Here is a 26,081-nt window from a genome sequence, read left to right on the forward strand (position 1 = left end):
TAGATAAGCGGTTTTCACCTCCTTATGTTGTAAGTAGTTAGTATCTTTACTCTTATTATAGAGTAGTACTACACTGAATATATTAAAAGACACGTTCTTAAGGCCTGGAAAGTTGTGATGGACTGTCTTTTTTTTTATACTCCACTCATGTTTTACAGACAAGGACAGAATAATGGAAACACATTTTTTTCTTCTTTTATAACTAATGAGAAACACACAGAAACACAACTGTTGCACACCCTATGACCTCCACTAAAGGAGGATAAAAACACCACACGTGTCCTGAGCAAAAACCTTTTTTTTTTTATTTCTTGTTGAAAGGAACTTGGTAGAATATTACAGCAGAACACACATGACTGAAACAGCTGCCATTTCACGTGACACAGTACAGGAAGAAGGATGTAGTTCAATCGCATGTGTAATATCATATATAGTATATTTATATCAATAGAAAAGAAAAAACTATTGCTCCCATGTTTGGTTTTTTTCTCATATGGCATTTCTCTGCTGTGTTGAAGTGGGTAAAGTAAAATTCAACGAGAGGTTTTTTACACACTAAGGGGAGCGGGACAATGAAAGTGACATTTCCCAAAAACATGGGAATGTTGTGGCTTTTTTTTTTATGTGTGTGTGTTTTTTCCTCCTTCTTTCATTATTAGGCTGTGAAGTAAACTTTTACTTTCTTTTGTCTATTGCAACAGAGAAATAAAACTTGAAACTGCTCTCAAAAAAATGGATAAATGCCATTATACAGCAATCAAAATATGCAAAAGAAAAGAACACAAGGCAGCTCCGCGTGAGAGCAGGCATGCAAAAATGATCATATTCTTAAAAAGGAGCGCTAAAGATGCAATGATGACTGCAGGTATGTCTGCGTCTTATGGCAACCGATGGAAAGCCAATTCATGACAAAACATGGTAAAAAGGTGTGGACTGAAACGAGGGGAGAACTCGATGCTCTGTAAAGTGAACTGGAGTGCTGAGTGTTTGCCGACAAACTACTTTAATGAAGTTGTCTTTAAAAATTGCTATAACATACTGAGTAATCAATTTGTTGTACTCTTTAATTTCCTCTAAGGAATAAATGAAATGTTAGGAAAAAAAAAAAAAAAAAAAAGCAGGTATGAAATATCACCCTGGACCTTTGCATCCAAGTTTAGTGTTTTAAATAAGCCACTTTAGGCAGCATTATCTAATAAATGTCTCATATTTCCGAGACATATTTCAATATATCTCTTTTGAAAAATATTTCTATCTATACTTATTTTTTTTTAGTTAGTAAATCTCTTCCAGTATATATATATTTATTTTCTTTAGGTACAACATCCCATTGTGGGTTTTTTTCTGTTGCAAAAGCACCAAATTTTTTGTTACAATCAGACTGAATACTGCTTCAGTCGTAAATGGTCTGAGTTCAAGAATAGAGGTTTCAAATAATGCACCCTATGTAAGTCAGCAAGGACACCCTTGAGACTGTAGTTTAAGCCCGGCAATATTAAGCTTTAACTTGGTAAAATTGTGACCAGTGCTCGAGGCCTGAGCGCGCTGGGTCCCCTTTGACAAGAAGGTCACACAGGTCAAACATGGCCGTGTATCAGAGGAGACCTCATCAGTTGCCACAAACGGCTCAGCTGCAGCAACTGGCTGACCAGATCACCTCTTGAGAATATTGCACAGGCACAGGTAACGCTGATATGCCCCAGTATATGGATGGGATTTTCCAGCCCTGAGACACGACAAGCTGTGAGCAGGCCTCACTGCACCTCAGCTATTGGAGCAGGAGGTCAGCACCTGAGGGATGCCCAGGAGGAAGAGAGAGAGGGAAGGTGTGAAAGGAGGAGGAGGAGGAGGAGAGGGGAGGTCGTTTGGACTCATTTGGATTATGCAGCGAATCCAAATGAGTCGTGTGCTTGTAACAGATCGCCTTACGGGACCTCGCTGGGCTGAGAGGATATCCTGCGATGCCAGGGGTGCCCACTGCAGCTGAGACTGTGGCTCTGGGTGTCGTGAGTCTGACTGGACAAGCCGTGCGTTACAGGTCACTTTAGACAAAAACACACACAGCCGTGGTGAGCGTTGCAGGCGCTCTGTCTCACTCCCACTCTGCACCTGCTGGTTTGAGGTTCACGCACAACTGTAACACTGCCTCATAATCAACACAGACTACAGGCCAGCGCTGAGCGAGCTCTTACCATTGGATATCAGTCAGGAAGTGGTACAGCTAACCTACTGTTGTGTCTCTGCCAAACTTAATTTGCTGGGCTATGCGTGAGGATATAAACTGGACAATCTATACATATATATATATATATATATGAATTCATATTTAAATATATATATATATATTCATATATATATATATTTTTCCATTAGTGGGGGGATATCATACAGGAGCTGACTACTGCAGTCCACACTCAATTAGCTATAATATCCACCTAAACTTTAGAACATGATTCTGTTACATAAAGTGTTTTCTCAGTCAAATATACTTTTTTTTATTTTACTCCGTTGTTTTAGCATTTTATAGTCGATTCGTCATGCACAAAATAGTCGTTCTTCTCTCCGTTTCTGTTTGTCTCCAGGCTTTGCATCATGTTGTCAGCTCAATCACAAAAAAGCCACCTCTCCCCTCTGCATCAATCGTCGTCCACGTCTTCTCCCTCCGACTCCTCTCCGGCTCTCCTCTCGTACATCTTATCCCGGTGCCGCTCCTGGATCTCTTTCATTTCCTCGGCGTAGCGGCTGAATGCTCCCCCGAACTTGCCCCACGCCTTGAAGGGAATTGTTATAGAGTTTCTGTAACTGGGCTTCACCTCACTCACCCGTAAGAAAACTCCGTACTTGTTGGAACCAACATCAAAGAAGAACCGTTTGGAGTCCACCATGATTGATGTGCCCTCCGGAAGCTCGCTGTAGCCCCCGGCTCCTCCGCCGCCGGCCAGCTCCTCCTCATCTCCCCCGTAGTCGTCTATCAGCTTGGCTAAAGCATCACGGAACTCTATTAAGCCTTGGGCCGGCAGAGCGATGGTTTGACCGGCCTGCAGGCCAGCTCCAGGGATGCCACCCACACCGACACCGAAACCGGGGCCTCGGTTGACGGTCTGTCGGATTCGGAGAAACCGACCCCGCTGGTTCTCCTTTAGATCGAGGTAGTATTTTCGATTCTCACGCACCAAAAACTCGCTCTTCAAGGCCCGCCTAGGCCCGGTATCATCACCACCGGATGACTGAGCGATCTGCTCTGGGGTACTAGGCCCAAGCTGGGCGTAGTGCTCTATGAAATCCCCCAGGTAGTCACGGAACTCAGCCGCAACTGACATAGAGAGGGTCAGACGACTTTTTGAGCCCCCAGCGCCGACTTCGGCAATTTTGATGAACCGGCCTTTAGCGTTCTGCTTTACATCAAGGTAGAAGCGCTTATTCTGAATGTCCAGCCGCTTCGAGGCAAGCTCCTGGGTCTCCGGCTCCCGCTGGTAATGCTGAAACCCGCCACCTCCTCCCCCACCGCCGCCGCTGCTGCCACCGCGTTCACTGCCACTGTCCCCATCCGCCATCTTCGCCACCAGCAGCCCGTTTCTCTGCGTATCTTTGACCCCCAACCCCTCCCCCTCCTCTCCCCTTGATTGCCGAGGTAGCGGAGGAAACCGGACGCTGTGTACTAGGCCCTGATTGGTCGCAGTGGCTGCCAATTACAACATCAGATAAGGAGCTTGAACCCCCATTCGCCCTTTCTATTGCCTATCAACAAAACGCAACCGCCCTCCAGATGACATTCGGTTGGATCTTCGTTAATCTCCATATCAGCGCTCCCTAACGGTATTAAAGTCATGATGAACACATATATTTCTAAGTTAATTTGCCCTGTCTTGAATTTGCTGATATCACACAAGTTAGACGATTACATCTGCACAAAATCGCTTTTTTTCTAAAGACACTTTTCGCGGCCTCGTATATTTAATTTAAAATACAGCCATTTATTTTGTACATTTTAGAGATGGATGTCCCTGGAAGGACACTCCACACATTAAGTCCCGCCTACTTGTTGGTTTCGTGCGCAAAGGCAGGATGATCTTGGGGTGGGGGATGGGTGAATTTTTTGCAAGCCGTTTGATGATTGGCCAAACTGGAGATTCGAAGCAACAACACACTTTTTGATTGGCTGTCTAGACTCCCACGAGGGGTCGCATGCAAAAGATTTTCGAAAGGGTTTATTGTTTCTTTGCTTTCGGGAGCCGAAATTGTTTGCTATCCACTCAGTTCTACAATCAAATAACGAGGCGAAAAAAATGGTATGTGTGCTTAAGTTAACGCTCAATGCATTGCCCGAAATGTTGGTATATTTGTGCTGGAATGGATCTGCAGTTGTAGAGAATGCGGTTTAATTTTTTAACTGAGAAAATTCGACCAGAATTGATGTGGTTAAAAAGCTTTGCTAAAAGAGCTAACTGTCAGCTAACACGTTAGCATCACCAGTCGCGTTGCCGTTGCAAGTATTGTGTTTTATGGACTTCCATTAAAGGTAGCTTTTCGTTTTCACCACGTTATGGTTTTTCAAATATAACCTCTTTGGAGCAAGTGAAACGCTTCTTCGGGAGGCTAAACTTTTATTCACATAAAGTCCTCTTTGACACGGATGTCTGGAAGGTGCATTAGCAATCATTAGCAGGCTAAGTGTAGCTATTGCATTCTCTTAACGGTTGAGCGGCTGTTTCTAGTTGACTGTGAAGCTTTTAGTAAACGGCTACTTTGAAAGTAAATCGACGAAGAGCCGCGTGCATGGTCTCTGAGCGCCAATATGACTGTTAGGGGAAACTTTTTCCTCTATTTAAATCGGTGAATGAAAACTTGATGCTCAAAGCGGCGCCTCTGTTTTGTTTGACGCGGGGTATTTGTCATCAGCCATCTGACAACTTATGCCTTTTTTTTGTCTGCTTGGTTGTGTAATATATATATTTTTTGAGTGGGTTAGTTTACGATTTGTTGTAAGGCGTGTGATTTTGGTCGTCGCTCTAAATGCCGCCTTTAGTTTGTTTTATTTTAGATTGGCGGGAAAGCGATAACTGTTCAGCAGGGTATCTAACGTTACCTATTGACGCGCTAACACGTCTCGTGCACCTCTGAGTCTTGCTTCCTATATCTGGAATTGAAACAATTGCCAATCACTGTTTCATAAAACTTAAACCATATCACTCATTTCTATCAGATTGCTTCTCTTCTCTGATTTCATGCTCAGTTGTTTCCTTTTTGAAAATGTTCTCCATGCAGGCTGGTGGCAAAGCAGGAAAAGACAGTGGAAAAGCCAAGGCAAAGGCAGTATCACGCTCTCAGAGGGCTGGGCTGCAGGTAAATATCATTCCAGCTTCAGGTGGCAGTTTGTGGGTTTGCTGCAGGTGTTAAACACAACCCTCTTTTATCATGAGAGATTGTGCTGCATTGGTTGATTTAAACCACAGTTTTGTGTCTGCTTCCTGACAGTTCCCAGTGGGTCGTATCCACAGACACTTGAAGACCCGTACAACCAGCCATGGTCGCGTTGGAGCCACAGCAGCTGTGTACAGTGCTGCCATCCTTGAGTACCTCACTGCTGAAGTAAGCTCTCCCAACTTTGCATGTTTGTGACAACCTGTTTCTTTGTTTGCATGAATGTTGTCATGAATGTAGTTTCATATTTTAATAGGTTCTAGAGTTGGCGGGAAATGCCTCCAAAGACTTGAAGGTGAAGCGTATCACTCCCCGTCACTTGCAGCTTGCCATCCGTGGTGATGAGGAGTTGGATTCCCTTATCAAGGCAACAATTGCTGGTGGAGGTGAGTTTACTTAAAAGCACCCCCTGTAATTTATCACACTATTTGTCCTTGTAGCGTGGGCATTGTAGCTTTGTAGTTTATTTCAGGTGCTCTGCTATTTACAAAGTGGCCTTTTTAGAAACATTTGAAGTCAATAAAAATTTTCCTTTGTTTTTTTTTTTTTTTTTTCTCCAGGTGTCATTCCCCACATCCACAAATCCCTCATCGGGAAGAAGGGCCAACAGAAGACTGCATAGATGCCATGTTGACCAGAAATTTCGAGACTTGGGCTTTGTTCGGACCAGGAGTTCACATTTGTTCTTTTCTATTATTAATATTATAGCAAGCGAAGAGTGATTGTTAGGCTTTGTGTTGTTATATTTTACCCGTAATTAGAAAAAAGAAAAAGTACAGAAAGTCCCTTACCAACAGAACCCTTTGTATTTTATTGTAGAACGTTTGACTGGGGAGTTCTTTATTTGAAATGACAGTGAATTTGTTTGATTGGCATCTGAATCTGTAATGTTTTATACTGAAAAAAAATTGTTAAAACCATTTTTTATATAAAAAAAGAACTTGTTTTGTGGTTATTCTCTTGAAGTTTTCATAATCATAACAGTTTTAAAGAAAAATTGTTTTTGATGGTTAATTTGGTTTTTAAAAAGACTAAATGTGAGATGGTGCTTTTTCCCCCCTTTTGACTTACTGTAATATTTTAAACTGCACAAGGATAGTAAAATGAAAAGTTGGATCTTGTTTACATCAAAATGAAATATCAATGAACACGTACTGTAACAATCTGCTACAGTGTTTATGTGAATGTTTACAGCATTTAAAGCAGTTGTGATAAACTTGAAATAACATTTTTCACAGTGTGGTCCTTGGCTGATCAGAGAAGGCTGATCTTGCATTATCTTCCTCACTGTGGAGGAAATGTTCTGCCATTTGTCAGTTTAATCTCACTTAACACGTGCAGTTGTCAGCCAGTTTGTTTTAAAGATCTGAGTCACATTACAGCTTAAAGTATTTACTTGCAATACCACAAATGTATGGGCAAATTACAATGTCCTCACATGCCTCGAGCAGTAGTCGGAGCCTTTTCTAAAAGTGATGTATTCAAGGCAACGACCGTTTATTTAACCTTTGAATAAATATCCTTGACATGTTGTCCATGGTTTGGTTTGAAACCTCTCGATGAAACCTGTTTATTTTCTTCTAGCCTGGTGTGATTATCCAGCCATACACGCATGGGCTTGGATAGTGTAGTGGTAAGATTGCCACCTTTCATGTGGGAGACCTGTGTTCAAATCCTGGCACTCCTGCATGAAAGGTACTACCTCCAGTAGGGGTCCTACCAACCTGGGATATGAGTGTAAGTTGCGTCTGCTAATGCTTGAACATAAACGCGCAAACTGATCTTTCCTCTGGAAGAACTTGTTTTAGGATAAAGACGAACAGTGTGTATTTTTACAATCTAGAGAAGGTGGAGTAACTGTTTTATATCAGGAGAAAACATGGATATTGTCAAAAGTAAAAAACAAAACCTCTCAGTGTGACTGGAGTTGAGTAGTCTCACCACAGAGTTGGCTTGTAAATTCCCAGCAGGGGGAGCCACTGGCCCACACAATGCCATCTGAACTGATCAAACAAGCCCTTTTTGCATTGACATAATCCTCTAAAATCATCGAGTTCTGGCCTGTGAACAGCTATTTTTTTAGAAGTGTTTGGGGTATATCGGTGAAGAGGAGACAAACGTTAACCACTGATGATAATATTCTAATATTGTTTATAATGCATCCCTTGATTGGCATAACTCAAATGACTAGTTCATAATGTATAACTGGAGCTGAGACTTTTTGGCATCATATTATTTAGTTTCTGCTACAACCAACAGCTCAGTGAAGCACAAACATGACCACTGGTCTAATATTGAGTAGGTCAAGCTGTCAGAACAAAGGTAAAGGACATCCGAGTGTGTCCTCGGCGTTTACCACAGATTCTTTGGATGTTATGGATTGCGGAGAGATGTCTGTGTTCTGGGCTTTCTTCCCACAATTGCCATCAGATTCCCTTGGAGTGGTATCTGGAGTTTGGAAGGTGGGTGCACACTTGAGAGTCTTTGAATGCCTCCTAAACTGTTTTTCTGGGACCCGTTCCTGTCCTGCTGGCGACTGTTGACTGGTCTTTACTTAGGTGGCATGTGTTCAAGTAACATTGATGTGAACGCCAGCAGAATATTGCACTAAGAAGAGCTGTCAGTGGTTTAAATGCTGTGGCTGATGTTTGGATGCCCCTCTCAAAATCCACATCAAATTATAATCTGACACTGAACAGCTCTTTATAAGAAAGACAATTTATGGGATTGAATGTTACTCATGGCTTTTCCAACAATGTAGAAACGCAGTGGTGATAAATCTTACAATGATGTTCTGCAGGTTATTTGTTCGTGATGACAAGCTGAAAGTGAAGAAAGATAATGTTAAAAGCTGTGAAAGATGGGATTTGATGTTTGAAAAGCAGTAACCAACCACTTTCAGGACACTATGTGTGTTTATTCCTGTTTCAAGTGGCATCGATACCTGAAAAACAGGATTATTATGATGTCAGGCCAGTGGATCGCACTCAGATTACTGTAGCTGTAAACTTCTGCTAAAGGTTAAACCTGTGATTCCAAAAAAATGTATGACAATGAATGAAAATGTGCCTCTTTCCATGATTTGTGTACACATGCATGAATAAGTGGTGGTTTCTAGAGTCCTGGTTGCTTTGGTCCAGTTTGGCCTTTCAAGGCTCAAAAGAAGAACTGAATTCTTTAACTTGATCTTTATTTTCTTTCACATACAAGTTGTGTAAAAGTAGATTTTAGCTACATCTTTTTACTGTTAAAAAAGAAAAATTAAACTTTACACATGCGCAGACAAGCGCCCCCGCCCTCCCCGTCTCTTTCTCAAGGTTTGATGAAAAGTTGAGGTGTTTTACCTATTTAACCTGTTTTTATCATTTCTGACCCTCTGCCTTTGTTGTTGCCACATTACCTCAGACTTTTACTCTTTATTCAGTCCTTTGACCATCTTCTTGACCAATCACAAGACAGAAAAGTAAATATTATATATACTCAATATTTCAGAAAACACAAGACTAAAAGAGTTCATAACAGAAATTTTAACCCAGTCTCGTGACATGTTTTGGAATACCTACACTGGTCTGGTCCATAGTTCAAATCGCTGCAGGTTCACAATATAGGCTCAAAAATTGTAGAATGACTAATGTTCCTTACAATCTACAGACAGCTAAAGTTTCAATTTGCCAGCCCGTGTTGTGTCTCCCTGAGCATTCGACCCAAGACATCCTGCTAAGACAGGGATGTGTCAGCCTCAAACTCTTAAAGTGATATGGCGCTGATCCGTGAGCCTACATGCGACCAGCCACTGGTTTGAGTTTTGTCAAGCACACCGTTTAAAAACAGTGCCTGCACTTTTCCATCTCCCTCCAACTCACGACTCCTTACTTTTTGACTACACTGCAATGTGCGAATGGTTAGATTGGTGTGCAGTGGAAAAGATAACTACATCGTTAGGTCTACTTGCTGCATTGTACACGGTTTAACACTTAATCTACATGGTTATGACTATACACATTTTTCTGCTAATGCTTCGTGCTTCGACCTGAAAACAGCCCAGGGATACGTTTCCGTTTCACAGTTTACAACCATGGATAATGACACTGGACCATTTAACAGATGTACTCGTTACACATTTTCTGGTGTGACCAGGCAGGCAGTTTATTCGGTATTTCAGATCGCAGCGTATTTAGTTTAAACTAAATTTCTCAGATTTTTTCATAGTATTTTCTGAAATCCTTCCATGTTGTTGACATTTTCATACATTTTATTCTTTAAAGTGTGATTGTGTTTTTGGTCCTGTTTCAGTGTGACTTCACTGTTCTGATTTCCTTGATTTCTGTATTCGTGTTTCGTCTTTTCTTCTCTGACTTGTATTGCTTCAGCCCATCCCTTGGATTGTCTAAGTCTTATTTTCTGCTCTCCCTGCACACCTGGGCTCCGTCTGACAGTTACCACACCTGCCTTGTGTTAGTCATTAGCTCCCTCAAAGTAAATACTCGCTGGTTTTCTTTTAGAGCAGGGGTGTCAAATTTCAGATGAAATGGATCTCTTCAAAAGAGTTTTCTATATCTATGGTTTGTTGTTGTAACATTGCTACGTCGTTTATTGATTTAGCTGTGGTTACGTTATACATTTCAGGGCCACCATATGCCACCCATACACAACCCATTACCAAAACCCTGTGCCAGGGCGTGGACTCAATTATTTAAATGATTTCTTCTAAATGATGTTCCAGTCTATTTACTGAGACTTCAAGAGGTAGCAGCACACAGCCAATATGATGGTTTTCTGTATTTTCAGTCATCATTTGTAGCAATTGTTTCTTTCTCGTATATCATGTGTTTCTTGACAAAAACCAACAACAATTCTCACTTTGATTTCTTCCTATGTTTCACATCAGTGTGCTCATTTGCAGTTCCTGCTGGCTGAAGTGTCATAAAATGCTTTTTTTATGAGCTAAAAATGATGTGGAGCAATGAGTGATGAGACAGCAGAGGAACAATCAGCTCTCAGGCTGACAGGAACAGAAAACTGGCTTATCAAAAATATTCACTGCCACCTCTGAAGTTTTGTTTACTCATGTCTGACTCAGAGGTGAAATTATTTGGAAATGATGAGACATGTTGCTTCGGATCAGTGGTGGTTCACTACCCAGCACTGATCGTGAGTACATCACAGCCACACAAACAGGACTTTTATGGTAAATTGTCAAATATCCCGAAAAACAGTTGATCTTTTGATTACTTTGAAGAACCTTAAGCATCAGATCTAAGTCACCCCTATTTGATGTCATTTTGTCGACTTTTCAGCAAAAAAGAGTCCCAAATGGGTGTATTTTAAGATTCAGCTGGAGGAACAGATCATTTTTCTAAATCATTTTTTACCTTCTGTCTGTCTGCTACCTTTTCTCTGAAAGAAGCTTTTCAGAGACTAAAAATCTGTGGTCCAGAAACCGGCTCTGTGAGGTTTTATTCAAGCACAGTAGAGCTTTGAACTCAGCGCCAAGTCACCTCAGCTGGCCCGAGACTATGAATAGACTAAAACCCTGTTTCCAAAGAAGTTGAGATGCTGTTTAAAATATAAATTAAATCAGAATGCAACACCAAATAATTTTTAAGCTCTTTATTTATTTGGAAGTGCTACCAGAAGATAACAGATCTTGAAACTCTGAAATGTTCTTTTTTTTCTTTTTTAAATTTCATGCACAATTCGAAATTTGATGCAAACACCACGTGCCAAAACAGTAGGAATATGGGCATGTTTATGTTTGAGAATGGGGCCTTTCTTTGAAGGAATAGTCATCCTATTTAATAACTGAAAAAGTTTGTATTTAATGATTAGAAACGATTTGAGGGGGAGCAACACACATTAATGTCAAGAAGGAGATCTGAACTTCTCTCGTCCAGCCCATAGCTTTCTACACTTGCACCTACTTTATTTAGGTTTTCACTCGCTCTGTACTGCTTTCAGTTACTGTTTGGTTAGGTTTAGAAATTAAGAGGTACGTGTTTATGGCTAGAAAACATCATGGCTTTAATTTACAACGGACACTCTCATAACATTCAACATAAAATAAAATTCTTACAAATGCTTTGGTTTTCTGACAATTTTTTGTTTTGCTGTTGTCATGGGTGCCATATTGATGATGCAAGATTGAATCGCTGTGACGACCCCTGATAGAGGGAGAGGCCGAAAGAAGAAGAAGTTGTTGAAGAACGGCTGGATTATGTTTTGAGTTCTTTAACTGTGTTGCTTGAGCCTTAGGTGGAGTGCTGGGCATAGTTTCCTGTGGGGGATTACTTGTGTGGAGTCCCTCCTCTGGCTGCTCTTCATCAGGCAGTCATAGACCAGGCTTTATCTGGATGGAGGCTGCAGCAGTTCAACACCAGATTGTTTGTCAGTTATCTGAGAAATCCCCTGTATCTTGGCAACATGCACTTTTATTGTCATGCATATAACCATCTTGGCAGCTTGCAATTCTTCTTTGGTTTTCTGTTATGGTTTATCCTCGTGTTTTGCTCAGCACCTGCTGCCAAGTTTGGCAACGACTTGAGTGTTTTGTATCAGCTTAATACATTTTGGAGCTACTCATCATTTGTGCCAGACTGTGGAAAGACACTCGAGGGAGGAGTGATAGCATTATTAGGACAAAAGGAAGAAAAAAATATCAGTTGTAATAGCTGCTATGTCAAAGCCGATTTGAAATACTTTATAATGTATGTTTGGGATTTGCCAACATATTAAACAATTCAAAACAGGTAGCTAAAAACTAGCCTGAAGCCAGCTAGTTTTCTCCCAGATTAAAGTTATGGGGCCAAAATGAGCCAAAGTGAGCCAGGTGCTGTGGGTTAAATTGAACTAGGTTGGAGGAATGTAGTTGTTGGTTTGTTCACACATTCTTAATGTTTAGTTTCAGATGTTTCACGGACATTCATTTATTCATTCTACTTTAGTTTTTAGGGCAGCAGGGACTACAGGGGTCCTCCAGACTTCAACAATCTCACAGCTTCCAGGTAGAAGCCAGGTCCTGCTCCTAATGCTCCGCAGCCTCCTGCCTGCGGTAAGGTTATAACAATTCAAGACATTGAAATTTAAAGGGGAACTCCGGTATTTTTAAACCTAGACCTTATTCCTGGCATGAAATACATTTATTTACTCACCGAGAACAGTTTGGCGAAAGTCGTGTCCTTCGAAAGCTATTTAGAAAACTTGCGATCGGCTTATATACATATAACGGAGTTAATGGGGCAGGGACGATGCAGCCTCTAAATAAGGCATTATCTGTCTTTATTTCACCAATACTTTAAGAAAAATGAATGAACAAAATGTATTATAGCTTTGTTTGGTTGAAGAAAGGAAATGCTGATTTTTGTGGGTTCAATGAGATAGTTGGCTTTTACCCCCGGATGGTGTCAATTTGTGGCAAGGGTTAAGTTGATCAAAGTCAGTGAGCCTCACTGACTTTGATCAACTTAACCCTTGCCACAAATTGAGCCACAGCAGCACTTTTTCTTTTACAAGAAGCCATACGTTTGGAACCTTTTGTCATGGATGTAGTCTTATAAGTATAACTGATAGAAAACATTCTGAAATTTGGTAGGGTGCTTTAATTTAACTTCTGCCTCATTTTCCATCATCCTGAGAACCTCATGGGTAAAAATTGACTCATCTTTCCCCACTTTCCCACATATCTCAGTTAGCATTAATGTGAACGACGCTGTGATAACTAATGCACCGCTATAATCATGGATGCTGACTTTTGAACTGACCATTGTTAATTGATCATAAACTCTTTAGCCTATGAGATGCAGCTTGTAAAAGGTGGGAACATTTACACTCATACCATCAATTCCTGCCCCCACCTTTTACAAGCTGCACCTTTATTACTCATCTACTTCTTACAAAGCTGTTTTTTTCACTTTAATAGTGTTAAATATGCAGTTTTTATGTTAATTCCATGATTTTTAAATCACTGAAACATTTGACCTCACAGTCTTTGACAGAGAGGTAATTCTCATATCACCTTCGGGTCTCAACCTCGCTTTAATATTCTTTTAGTAACCAGTCATGTCAGCTGCTCGTTAATTACCTGTTCAATGTTCCACCAGGTGTCTCTTTTTACCATTAACACAACCTCTCCAGTGTTGTGTTGCCACTGCTCCAACTTTATTGAAACACGTTTAAAATTTAAAATGAACACATAATTAAATAGACAAACAATAGAATAGAAATTGCTCAGTTTTGATATTGTCAGAGTTTTAGATTTTTTAATAATAATCATTATAATCTTGGATTGGAAAACATACACCGTTTCCTATAATAATCTGAGAATAGGCATTTTTTGGGGAAAATTAAATGATTAAGATGATTAACAAGCCATTGCATCTTGTCTCTGTGTTTTCTCCGTGTCCCCAACCTTTTTTAAAAAATGTGTTTATAAGGTCCGTATCAACCACAAATGTCTTGGTGGCACCAGCAGAGATGTTTAAGGGGAAGAGTTCGATCAAAATGATGTTTCAGAGTATTCACTCAAATCAGAATGATCAACCCACCTGTAGGTTTAGAGTTATTTGAGTCTGGACCAAAGATGCTCACGATCAAAACACAACATCCTTTTGGGTGTTTGCATTGCTAAAAGCAAACAGGGGAAGCTGTTACTGTCAGAACATGAGCAGCCAGTGATTTGAATCAAATACGATGCTAAAAAAGAACATTTGGTCCTGCAGATTTGCATTTACTCAGTCAATCCGCCCTTTTTAGGTAAAGCTGTTGTTGAGAATCACTCTCAGGTCAACACAAAGTTTAAAATGAAGCTGCTGCAAACTCAGGAGCCCCAACACATGAAGTAAAGCTTTCTTTCATTGAAAGTGACATCAGATGTATTGTCCAAATGAGTGTGAGCCTCTGTGGGAACACATGAAAGATGGAGCTGCTTCACATCTTCAAAGAGTGAGAAGCGTCTGTTTACTCTTTACATCTTCCTTCGTCTCCATCTTACAGCTTTCTCCAGAGGGTGGTGGGAGGGTGACAGTCAGAGGTCAACCTTCAGCTTCCATTCTGTGATACAGGGGGAGGCTGGGGACAGTTGCAACACCTTTTGCATCTCTCTCTGTTACTCAAAGACTTACAACAACAACCCAGACATTACATGTCAAAGTCACATCTGTCTGATGTAAACATGTTTAAGGATGAGCTCTTGATGTTCACTGCATTTGCTTGAATGGAAGAAGCCAGATGTCTTTCCCTGGGGACGATTGCATCATGTTAGAAATGCTGTTTGTCTTGTTTTTGGTCTAAAACTCAATGTTGTTAATGAAAATATGCATTGTTTAACAATATTGTAACATGTGATGGTATAGAACATGATATTAAAATACTGAAATTAGTTATTTAATGTATCAAAGAAGAGTTCTTAAGTTTAAATATTTTTTGAAGAGTGTGTTTAAATGATCAATTTCTAGATGTTACAGATGCTTTATACTATAGATTGTATGTTAATATAAGGAAGGCTGCATTTATCTGAAATGCGATAAACTTTTAGAAAAGAATAAGATGACTATGAATGAGATTTTCTTTCTTTGGTCACTCTCTTGTGAATTTGAACTTCAAGCTTTTGTTTTCTAAAAGGACAACAAGCTTTTTCAAGGTCTCAGTTGGCTGTTCTGTTGATGAAACAGATCAACTGTACCTAAGGAAATATACTGCTTGGAACATAATCATAATGTGCTTCTCAAATTTATGCAAATCATGTTATTTACAAGTAAACAAAATCAAAACTAAGCGCGTTTGAATTTGTACTGAACTTCAGGCCAAAAGCTTGATATGAAGGAAAAATATAAAGTGTCTCCTGTCACGTTATGTGGTTTTTATGTTTTTTTTTGTTAAGTTCATCTGGTTTTGTTATGTTTAGTCTTGATTACTTTGAACCTTTTTAAAAAAATAATCATTATTTTATTTTATTTTTATTTAAGTTGGTATTAGCTCTATTTCTTGTTTTCTTTTGATACAGCTTTTCCTTTCACCTTGGTTCAAATGACTGTTTTACCACAAACTTGTTACATGTTCTTTCATCTCCTTCCTCTGTATGTATATATATATATATATATATATATATATATATACATTTTCTATACCCGTTTAATCCGTCGTTCGGGTTGCGGGGGGGGGGCTGGAGCTTATCCCAGCAGTCATCGGGCAAGAGAGGGGGGTACACCCTGGACAGGTTATATATGTATATATATATATATATAACAAAATGTTTCATTTTTATATATATATATATATATATATATAAAAATGAAACATTTTGTTCTGCTTTTTCTTTTTTTTTTCCCCCACTGAACCAGGGACTGAAATGAAATCGTATTTTTACAGACTGCGACTGAGGTTTTTATTTTGCCTGATCATCATTGAAGTTAGTTATTTTGTTTTGGTCATCTCTATGGTCAGCCAAGTCAAGTTCAGTTTTATCATGGCATTTTCTGTACTTCTTTGGATTTATGTTTTTCTTTATGTTGTTTCTTCCTCTTTTTCTTTTGGGTGAAGCAGAAACAGGTAAAAGGGGAGCATGCAAAATATGTCCCAAGCTGAAATATACCGACTGAGGACTTTTCAGTTGAAAAGACATTTGAGAAACAGCTATACTCACCTGTTAAAACATGTTCTGAATTGGTTCAAAGGTGCACTTTTAATCACCAACATACTGAAAATATTTATTCCAAATTACATGTAGAAGTTATTTCACTGTAGAGGGGAACCCAAGTTGGATCCAAACCTAAGATTTTCCTACTGTTAACACACTTTTTAATGAACTAGAAACCAAATTGATATGGTTATTGTGATATTCATTGTACTATTAAAGACAAAACAAAGAAAGTGTTCTGCCTTTACACATGCTACTTACACACTTACAGCACTGAGCTCAGTTTTTATTGAATTTATTAGACCTGGCACATTACAGTGACACGCTGATGTTGTAATGCCATTTTGACACTGAGACTACAGGTGAAGGTGTTTGATCAACACAAAAAAACAATAAATTACTATGCCTATTTTTTTAATCATTTAAAGTTTTGATGATAAAAACAAAATAAAAAAATCGCATTTCGTTTGTATTCTTAACAGGATCAGCAACTCTTCAATAAGTGGAAGGGGAATCATCTTTTATTTTTGTTGACAAAGGTTTTTCTTGACAAAGGACAACATTGGCATTGGCATGAACTGCTCCGCCCATCGACATCGTCCAGTGTGAGGTGTTGTGATGAGACTATTTTCATGTCGGGGTTTAAAGTTACCCACTGATCTTTTATTCATGTGCTTTAAAATGTCTCCATGTCGTGCCATGTTAGTCTGATCTGGCCCTTCAAAATGCACTTAAATTGAGTTTAAGGCCTTTGAACAAAGGGATGAACTGAACACACATAGCCCTTCTGGTGACCCACAGGTGTCATTTGTTCATGTGGTGGTGAAACTTGATGTAATGCCTCGACAGGAATAACATAATGGTGAGAATAAGCATAGGCTCGCTTTGATCCTTGATGTAAAGAGCATGTTTGACATATACTGACAGCGAACATATTCATTCTCTTTGAGAGTTTCCAGAGAAGCCTGTCAGTGACTCTTCATCTCTGCGTCTTTATGTTTGATGTTTTCGAACCCTTTAAACTTCATCTCTGGGTTCAGGCAGGAGACTCAACTGAAGACTCAAGACATTTATTAGAAAGACATCTTAAAAAAACACACACACAAGCTAGCAATAACACTATTGACCTTTATGATTCAAATAAATCAAAGTGTGCCTACTTTCAAAAGAGCTAAACAAGTAATATTTTCTCTAATTATACAGTAAAACAATTACCATAAAAAAAGAAGGAAGTAAACAGGATGACGACTAAATCATTTCTACAAACGCACACAACCTTTACACCTGTTAAAAAATCTAAGCAAGGAGTTGCTTTCACTGTCTGAGTTTACATTGATTGACTCTTAATGCAGTTCGGGTCATAGTGCAACAAATTTATCAACGCAACCCTTTTTTCAGCTCTTGTCTACTTCTACGTCACTTCAAAATCTGCACATCTTCTTTAAGAACTAACAAGCTCTTAGTTGTATTTTCAGTGTCAAACTTGAGTTATGGCACAGTTGTTCTTGCTTCATCATGTGAATCCGAGGAGGCACCAGCTTGGTCAAGGTAAAAGTTTTAGTTGGCCACATGTTCAGTTCTCAATGTCCTTCCAGTTGTTTGTGCTGCACAAATTGGCCACATTTATACCTGAGAAGGTATCAGCAAAAAAAGATGTCGGTGATTTTAATTTAGCTAAAATGTCTCTGCTCATCTATCTACAAAAACAGTCCCCACATCCCCCCGATTATGTTGCATTGTTCAGGTGCTTTGACGCCTCTGCAGCTCTTCCCTGCTGGATCAGCACCAGGAAAACGATCTCCCCACCATTTCAAAGAATAACTTATTGGGCTTCCTGAAGTACTGACAAAGCTTCTTCAAAGCCTGCGCACTCAGTGGAGCGTGGGGTCTGCCTTTAGACTCATCCAGGCACTTATCGTGTCCAGCAGACAGTAGGCAGTAGAAACCCTTGGTGGTGTTGAAATAAAAGTTGCTGGGGTTTATCTTGGGCGGTAGGTCTAGAAACCTCTCTGCCTTTCTCAGCTCAGGAAAAGGATCTCGAATTAGCGCGTCACCGTCCACAACATGAATCTGCTCCCTGGGGAAGACCTCTAGCCAGCGGGCCAGATGCTGGTGGTACAGGCTCCTCTGCAGCGCCTTGTATCCAGGGTTGATGTGGCCCTTGCAGAGCAGGAGCTCCTCCAGTGTCTGGTAGGGCTTGTGCTGTGTCAGGCGGTTATGAAGGACCTGGGTGTAGTCGGAGACCAGCCTCTCCGCTGGATCCCGGACAATGAGTAACAAACGGACGGCAGGGTTCATGTCCCACATGCGCACAGGAACCTGAGGAGCTGCAAAGTAACCAGGGGTCTTCTCCAGTGTCAGCTGACCAGGGAGGGTGAAGGGCATCTGGGCTCGGTACCAAGATAAGCTTCTGCGATAGTGCTCGTCCACATTGAAGTAGTGCACCTGCCAAAGATAAAAAATAAGATAAAGGGCAGGGACATTTTTTTTTGCAAGGCCCTCCTTACCATTTAAAAGACATCTTTTTTTCACCATCTTTTTATAATAGTCTTCAAACTTTGCTGACCTCGCCTTAAAATTTCATAGGTTGAGCTGACTTTGCTCTGATTTTATCTATGCATGTCTGCATTTATGGAGAAACAGCATAGCCGAACTGCTCTTATATATGCTGACCTGATAACTGATGCATATCTCAGTATTACTCATTTTATTTGATCTGAGTGGGATATAAGCTTTTCACATGTTCCTGTTATGTAATTATGTGGATTAAAAGTTCAGTCCAATCACTTTCACCAAACAGAAAATATCATGGTTTGTTACAGACATAATGGGGGCAACTGCATTGTATCAAGCTGAGTGCTTAAGTGGATTTACAAGCTGATTTTATTCCATAAATACCTAATGGAATATTTGATCAATTCAGGCAGAGCGAGCCACACTCATGGTATGTTAGCTGATCAGCTTGTATGAATCACTTGCATTTTATTTGGGTTTAAGGACCCAAAGTTTGACGTGGATACAACCAATGACATTTCTTTAAATGTCGAATACGGTTTCTATAAAAGCTTGTGCAGGCGGTTTTGAGATCTGCTTTATCTAAACCGAGGCGGTTAATGCATTTACTGTTCATCAACTTTGTCAAGACAGCATAAATTTTACATTAGTTTCTCACTAAAGATTATTTTGTAGCGCTGATATTGCCTCATAGGCCCCTGAGACAAGAGTGTGGAAAACACTTATTGGTACTTAACAGATGGTGGGTATGCAGCAGAAGTAAGTTTCTTTATCTTGGCAACAAAAAGCAGCAACAACAAGCTTTTTTCACACTCATACACATCAAAAGCAGCACAAAGAGATACGTATGCTATAAAACACATACAAATAATAATAATAAAAAAGTTAATTGGTTTATTTTTCAGCTTGATAAAGTCATTACTTTTAAAATTGTTTGCATCTAAAACAGTTTCAGGCTAAAACTAGCTCCAACGCAGTCCTAACTTTACATTTTAATAAATTTTCTTGACTTTACAGCTGGAATTAATTCATGAAGATATTCCACCTTATGATCCATCCATTTCCTATACCCACGTGATCCAACTCCTAATGTCAATTTAGTATCACCAATCAGCCTGACATGCATGCTTTTGGGTGGTTGGAGGAAGCTGGAGTACCTGGAGAGAACCCACACGGGGAGAACATGCAATCTCCACACAGAAAGGATGCTGTGAGGCGCCACTATGCAGCCCCACCTTATGATGACCTTATGTGTTGTTACATAAAATGGGAAGAGGGTGTCTTTTTTTCAACTGACTGTAAATGTAGTGAAAGAAAACTAAAAGTGTTGAGGTGAAAGTGATGCTGTTTTACCTCAGCCTTTGCCACCTCCACATCTGGGTGCAGGTTGAGCATCTCCAGGAGCGCTCTGGTGCCGCCTTTCCGCACACCAATGATAATAGCTCCAGGCAGCCGCTGCTGGGTAGCATTGTAAGACGAGGGGGAGGAAGAGGATGATGAAGGGGAGTAAAGGGACAAACTGGAACCCCTGGTGCGCAAGTCCCTTAAGCACACAGAGAGCTGAGTCTGCAGCAGCAGAAGCACAAGCAGTGCTAGTAGCACAGTCCACAGCATGGTGCCACACACACTCCCACACACACACACAGGTGGAGCAGTGGTTATGAGCACACGCACATGAAGCTCCCTCGTAGTGCTTGTTATCAGTCAGCAGGGGGCCTCAGGAGGGAGCTCCTCAATTTGACAATCTAAGAAGAGAGAGAAAGTAAAGGTTATTGCTCACTTTTGCTGCCTCACTCTCTGCTACCACTGCTTTGATAAAAATGTGATAAATTTAGCAAGAATGCTGCTGATAAACAAGCAAAATGTGTTCCTTTTAAATGTAAATCACTCAGAACAGGGATCATTATACCCAAGCAACATAAAACTGGGGGGTGAAATCAGACTTTTCCTGCTCTTTATCGAGTTTACTGCAACAACCTTAACGCAATTTAGGTCAGATATCTGATACCGGGAAACTGTTATATGAAATTCATGTTTATAAGTCTAAAATAAGAATAAAATAAAATGTATGGTTTACATATTACAAACAAAAGAGTTTGCCAAACAAGTACAAGCAAGTGACAGTATGATATAAAGCAACAGCTGCAACAAAACAGTATTATTTGACCATACAAGTTAATTTTAATCATTATTTGGTTCAATATTCTGTTAGTTAACGTATTCTTTGTCTCACAGGTTCATGTAATTGCAGCTCATGCACACACTGAGTAACTGATGTTTCCAACAGAGCTGTTATCTGCTGTTTTCTTTGAGTGAGGGAGGGTGCCGTTTCGACAATTTCGACACAGTGCGGTCACAGTGTAATTTCTTTTCATCTCGCATGCTGTGGCTCCATACATATGTGCTTGTTCAACAGTTTTATGGTTCCTCATGTCTGAGACAGCTCTGCACTTTAATAATCCATTTTATTTAAGTCTCAGTCCAAGCAGGAGTGGCTTCAGATGAGAATATGGAGCAGTGATGCGATTGTGGGTAGACGGCAAGGAGATGCACTGAGAATGAACAATCCAGTGAGGTTTAGGTTCTCCTCAAGGACCAATATCATATCAATCTGGACCACTTTTACAACAAGTTGGAGCGTGCTCTGAATGTATAAATGCTGCAATATAAAGCACAAGGGTGGTAGAGTAATCTGGTGAGTCTTTGAAACGTTTCTGAAAACACAATTTCACAGAAGCGTTAGAGGAGTCAACTGATCTTTCTTCCAAGAAAGTTTTATTTGAGCCATAAACATCACCTGTCTGCTGCATTAAGACACAAACATGATCAGCATCACATGATCAGGCTACATCGTCGGAAATAATCTGAACTGATCTGATCAGCTGCTTCATCGCAGCTCTCTGTGGGAAGAGCTGCTGTTCCAGAGGCTTTTATAGCAATAATCCTGATTAAAGTCTGATCGACAAGATGTTAGGTGTGACAACCCAAGACACGTTTAAACAGGGAGCTCTTGGGGAAATTATGTGATCCATATAGTTCTACCTGCTCATGAGTCACTGGCAGATCAACACGAATACTAACTATAAACAAAAAACCCTTGAAAACATCCAGCTCCAAATCATCCTCACTTAAGGAGCAATTAGCCATTTTTGCAAATTATGTGCCTTGTAGAGAACAAGATTTGAAGATTGAAACATCTGTCCTGTGGTGTTCAAATAAAGTTGGAGCTGAGTCAACTTAGCTTGGCATATACACTGAAAATAGACTGAATGTGTTCCAAGAAATAAAAGAATCTGGCAACCAGCACCTCTAAATGTCATAATTAACAACTTTATCATCTATGGTCTTTCGACAAAAACACTGAAACACAATGAGATTTTCAGGTTTGGCATTTCCACTGTCCACAGGAGACATCCTGCTCTGCTTGAAATTACACGACAGCATTTCATGTATAATTTGTGAATTTAGAAAAAGTTTCTTTCATTGTACTGACACGCTTCCATGTGCTAGCTTTCATTCTGGCCCCTAGTTTGTCTCTGTGTGCTCTGCTGGACATTTCTGGGGAGTTTGGAAATATTTAGATAACTCCATGAACTCCTGTTTGATTTTTACGTGAAAATGATCTTCCTCAGTTCAGGAGAAGGAGCGGTTGCAGCATGAGCCCAATGCATTCAGCTCATTAACCACAGATGGAAGCAATCACACTGATGATGGCTGCAGTCTATTTAGGTGTTCCAGTTCCTGAGTACCGGTAGAGCTGTCATCATTCACACCTGTGTGTTTCTTGTTCAATGTCAGGAGGTCCTAAAACAGCAGTATGAGCTGGAAAAAATTCAGTCAGGAAAATATGAGAGTTTTAAGTGATGCTATGTACATGTTGTTTGTTCAGACTAGTATAAACATCACAAACACAGATTGCTGGGTAGCTCACATTGCTGAGCAGACACCCATGCACTGTTTTTGTCCTTAACCACTTTCCTGTTTCAACACCTTTAATAAAAGCTGCTGGTGCCCAAACAACCTCAAACATACCAACGATAAAACACCATATCAAATCAATATGTAAATTTATTGAAATGTTTAGCTCTTGTTTCTTCTTACTTTCATTCATAAACATTTTAGAGGTTTTTGCTGCTCTTCATTCAACAATCGAAATACTGAGAAAAATAAGTAATTTCTAATTTTTTTTCCCATCATTTTAAAATTTGCATGGGAGGGTGTCACTTCAGACAACATGTTCTTTCAATATGCACATTTTCTTTTTTTTAAATGCGCTCCACCTGAACTATTTGTCACTGTAAAATGCCATTAATAGTTACAATGATCTAATTATGTATAATACAAAAGAGTAGCATTTACTCAGGCTCTTTCTCTGCAATGACTACTTTTACTTTTAATACTTCACAAGCACAGTTTAAGGCTTATCCTTACATAAATATGCATTTAAATACAAGACTTATTGTAAATGAGCACATCAGCTGTGTAATATAAGCACTTCCTTGTAAGTAACAAAAACTGGAACACATCTTGTTACATTTAAAGAAAGTTTAGGGGGCTCAACAGCTTGTTTTAAGCTCGTCTCACCTATAAACAAACTGCACGAAACATATAACAATATAATTTATAGCTGATTTGCTCTATTTGAATTGTCCCTCTACAGACTCTAAGTAAATCTGTGGCACACTCCCAAATCGGAAAAATACAGCGCGGACTCTGTGAAACTACATGTAGGGAGAGATCAGAGACTGAATCAAGTTCACTGTGCAATTTATGGAGTGCTATATTTTTTTACTTTTAAACATTTCAAAGTGGGGTTTACTTTGGGCTAAGTGAAGAAAACAACACGACCTGAAGCTATAATTTGACCATTTTCAAAACATTGAATGAGGATTTATTTTAGTCAATACAGCACAGAGTTGTTAACAAAGCATCAAATCCTTCTTCACGCTGCTCCGTTTGCTCCATGCTTTTCCTGTTGCTGCCGTTTTTATTGTTATTGTTATTATGCTAAAGCGACTAAGTTATTAATTAGAGCAATAATGTTCTGATTCAGAGGACAAACCCTGTCTAGCATTGTTCCTGTAGCACAGCACTAATTGAACCTTCAGGGAGCATCACTGCATCCCCGACCTTCTGTGCCATACCCTGGCTTGGCGACAGTGACGTCATCTATCAGACCTTTAGCATCCCTCATCTCCTTTGTACAGGAGTTTGAATGTACAGCCGTGTGTTTGGTGTTTGTTTGTTGATGGGTATGGTTCAGTTTTAAATAAGGATAATCAATAAAAGGCTGAGCATAAGAAATCAGACATACTTAGTCTTATATTTAAATTACTCGTCACTTTTCATTTCTTTGTTTAAATAACTATCACTTTATATTTCATACTCATTTTACATGTTCACCAAGAGAAAAGACGAAAAAGAGGTTGTTCCACATCCTTGCAACAAAGATGGGTCAGTAAATAAGAAAGCCAGTAAAATTTATTTTATAGCTTTTTTCAAGAATGAAAGAACAAAGTGCTGCCCAAAAAAATTATTAAAAAAAACACACAAGAACTAAAACAATAGACATAAACCAATTGACCAGATAAATGAGACACATTTAAATGAAAGCTAGTTCAAACAAATGGCTCATGGACTGCTTCTTAAAGGGGCAATATAGCATTTACTAATCTCAGGTCTAACTGGAGAGTCCCAACGTTTAGGAGTAACAACCTCAAAAGCACTGTCTCTTTCTGTTCAAGAGATTGAGGAACAACCAACAAACCTAGATTAGAGGACCTACTGCCATTGCAGGGCTTCATTGAGCCTTTTATATATGCAATGGCTAAACCATGCAAGACTTTGAATGTCAGAACAAGACTGGCGGCTAAATGCGCTCTGAGCTGGTATAAAGAAATTAAGGCTACGTTCACACTGCAGGTCTTAATGCTCAATTCCAATTTTTTGTTTTTGCATTGGTTGTTCACATTATAAATTAAATCTAGAATGTTCTATAACAGTCTACGGCCCTGAAGTAACCCTGGCTCATGCAAATGCCAAGATTATGCACAGTTGTTTTCAACAAGCAAGACCAAAAATCAAGACTAGCACTTTTGGGCCAGCTGGATTAGAAACCAGCATCTGTATTTTCTTGGCTTAACTAAAGAACAATGTCAGCTAAACACTCTCTAAAACTTAATTCTGTTCAGAAAGAAAGATTATCTGGTGCGATACACCTATGAAAATAATTATTAAGAAAACAAGAGGGAGTAAGTACAGGGCAAAAAGCATTGGCTCCAGAACAGAACCTTGGGAAACACCTGAAAACAAAGGTTTAGATGAATGCGAACATTTACCAAGATAGCCACTGACTGCCTGTGAATTTCAACCAAAATATCATGATCTACAGTCTCAAATGCTGAACTGAGATCAAGTAGCACCTGCACAGAACAATCTCCTGCATCGCTCTGCATTAGAAACTCTAAGAGGAGCTGTTTCAGTTGTACGCAGACAACAGAAGCACGACTGAGAGCGTTATTCTCCTTCAAGACATCTGTAAGCTTATAAACTTATTTTGAACACCTTCACCATGAAAGTCAACTTAGACATAAGCTTGTAATTCTGAGCAGTGCTCAGTGCACATCAACCTGAGCCTGATCAACTACCTGTGAGTACCACTTGTCCAATCTGATCTTACAGAGGTATATTAAACAATGATCAAATTTACATTGTCTGCTTGGGAAAAGGAGTGATGTTTGCAGTGCTTGCTCTTGTCAACTAATATTTCCTAAGCTGCTGTGTCAGGGCACCAGCACCAAAGAACAGTTTGTGCATATCCAGAGATGCAGTGGGCAGTGTTTGATCTTCTGCTAATGCAAATTGGTTGCATCATCCGTCTTATGAGGCTAAAGCTTGTGATCAGCCTGCCTGGTCACCAGAGAGAAGTTTCTTAAAGGTTGTATTTTACACCAAAGCGTTATATTTTTCTGATAATAGCCAAGTCCTTTTTTTCCTGCCTAAATGTAACCAAAATTCAACCAGGCAGTGAATGACAATGGAAAAAAAGAACTTCTTTGTGTCCAAGATTGATTAATCTAGGTGTCGCTCTGGATTCATAATCAGGCGTCCAGACATAGCTGACATTAGAGCTCCAAGACAGACAATCTTAAAATGTGTGTTTGTTTCTTGTGTTTAAAAGGCCTGAACTTGTGCACACTGATGCAGCTGTTTTCAGAAATATAAAAGATGTGACCAACGCTGTCACATATCCATGGTTTCTAAAGACATGATCTGACAATAGTCCTCTTTGGTGACATCCAAGAATGCTTATGGTGTGATGCAAACCCTGACCTGTTCCAGGTGACTGTTTTAGTTGTATGCAAAATGGATTAATTGACCTTAACTGATCTACAGAATAACACAGCTGGCAAAAACCACAATGCTTTTTCTTTTGTCTTTCATTTTATCACACTTTTGTCATCATACAGCAATTATACAACATCCCGTATTTGACCACCACCACTTTCAACCACCT

The 26,081-nt window shown here is 39.7% G+C and overlaps 3 protein-coding genes across 3 annotated transcripts in view; 1 reads left to right on the plus strand and 2 right to left on the minus strand.

Moving 5' to 3' along the window:
* Nucleotides 1–280: 280 nt before the first annotated feature.
* Nucleotides 281–3,576, minus strand: LOC140309491 (transcriptional regulator protein Pur-beta). Its single transcript, XM_072387358.1, has one exon. It carries the CDS (start codon nt 3,552–3,554, stop codon nt 2,637–2,639), a length of 918 nt encoding a protein of 305 aa, XP_072243459.1. The 5' UTR covers nt 3,555–3,576; the 3' UTR covers nt 281–2,636.
* Nucleotides 3,577–4,184: 608 nt separating this feature from the next.
* On the plus strand, nt 4,185–6,953 carry h2az2a (H2A.Z variant histone 2a). Its single transcript, XM_072387359.1, has 5 exons — nt 4,185–4,289; nt 5,266–5,343; nt 5,476–5,589; nt 5,678–5,807; nt 5,982–6,953. Exons 1-5 carry the CDS (start codon nt 4,287–4,289, stop codon nt 6,041–6,043), a joined length of 387 nt encoding a protein of 128 aa, XP_072243460.1. The 5' UTR covers nt 4,185–4,286; the 3' UTR covers nt 6,044–6,953.
* A 9,418-nt stretch (nt 6,954–16,371) lies between these two features.
* Nucleotides 16,372–26,081, minus strand: part of hs3st1l2 (heparan sulfate (glucosamine) 3-O-sulfotransferase 1-like 2) — a 34,469-nt gene continuing 24,759 nt past the window's right edge. The window contains exons 2-3 of the mRNA XM_072386923.1: nt 19,919–20,310; nt 16,372–18,496 (exon numbers count right to left, since the gene is read on the minus strand). Coding sequence (XP_072243024.1) covers nt 17,831–18,496; nt 19,919–20,179 — 927 coding nt within the window. The 5' untranslated portion in view covers nt 20,180–20,310 and the 3' untranslated portion in view covers nt 16,372–17,830. The remainder of the gene's footprint in view (nt 18,497–19,918; nt 20,311–26,081) is intronic.

This window comes from Leuresthes tenuis, unplaced genomic scaffold (assembly GCF_036924035.1).
Source record: "Leuresthes tenuis unplaced genomic scaffold, fLeuTen1.0.hap1 SCAF_6, whole genome shotgun sequence".
Lineage (NCBI taxonomy): Eukaryota > Metazoa > Chordata > Actinopteri > Atheriniformes > Atherinopsidae > Leuresthes > Leuresthes tenuis.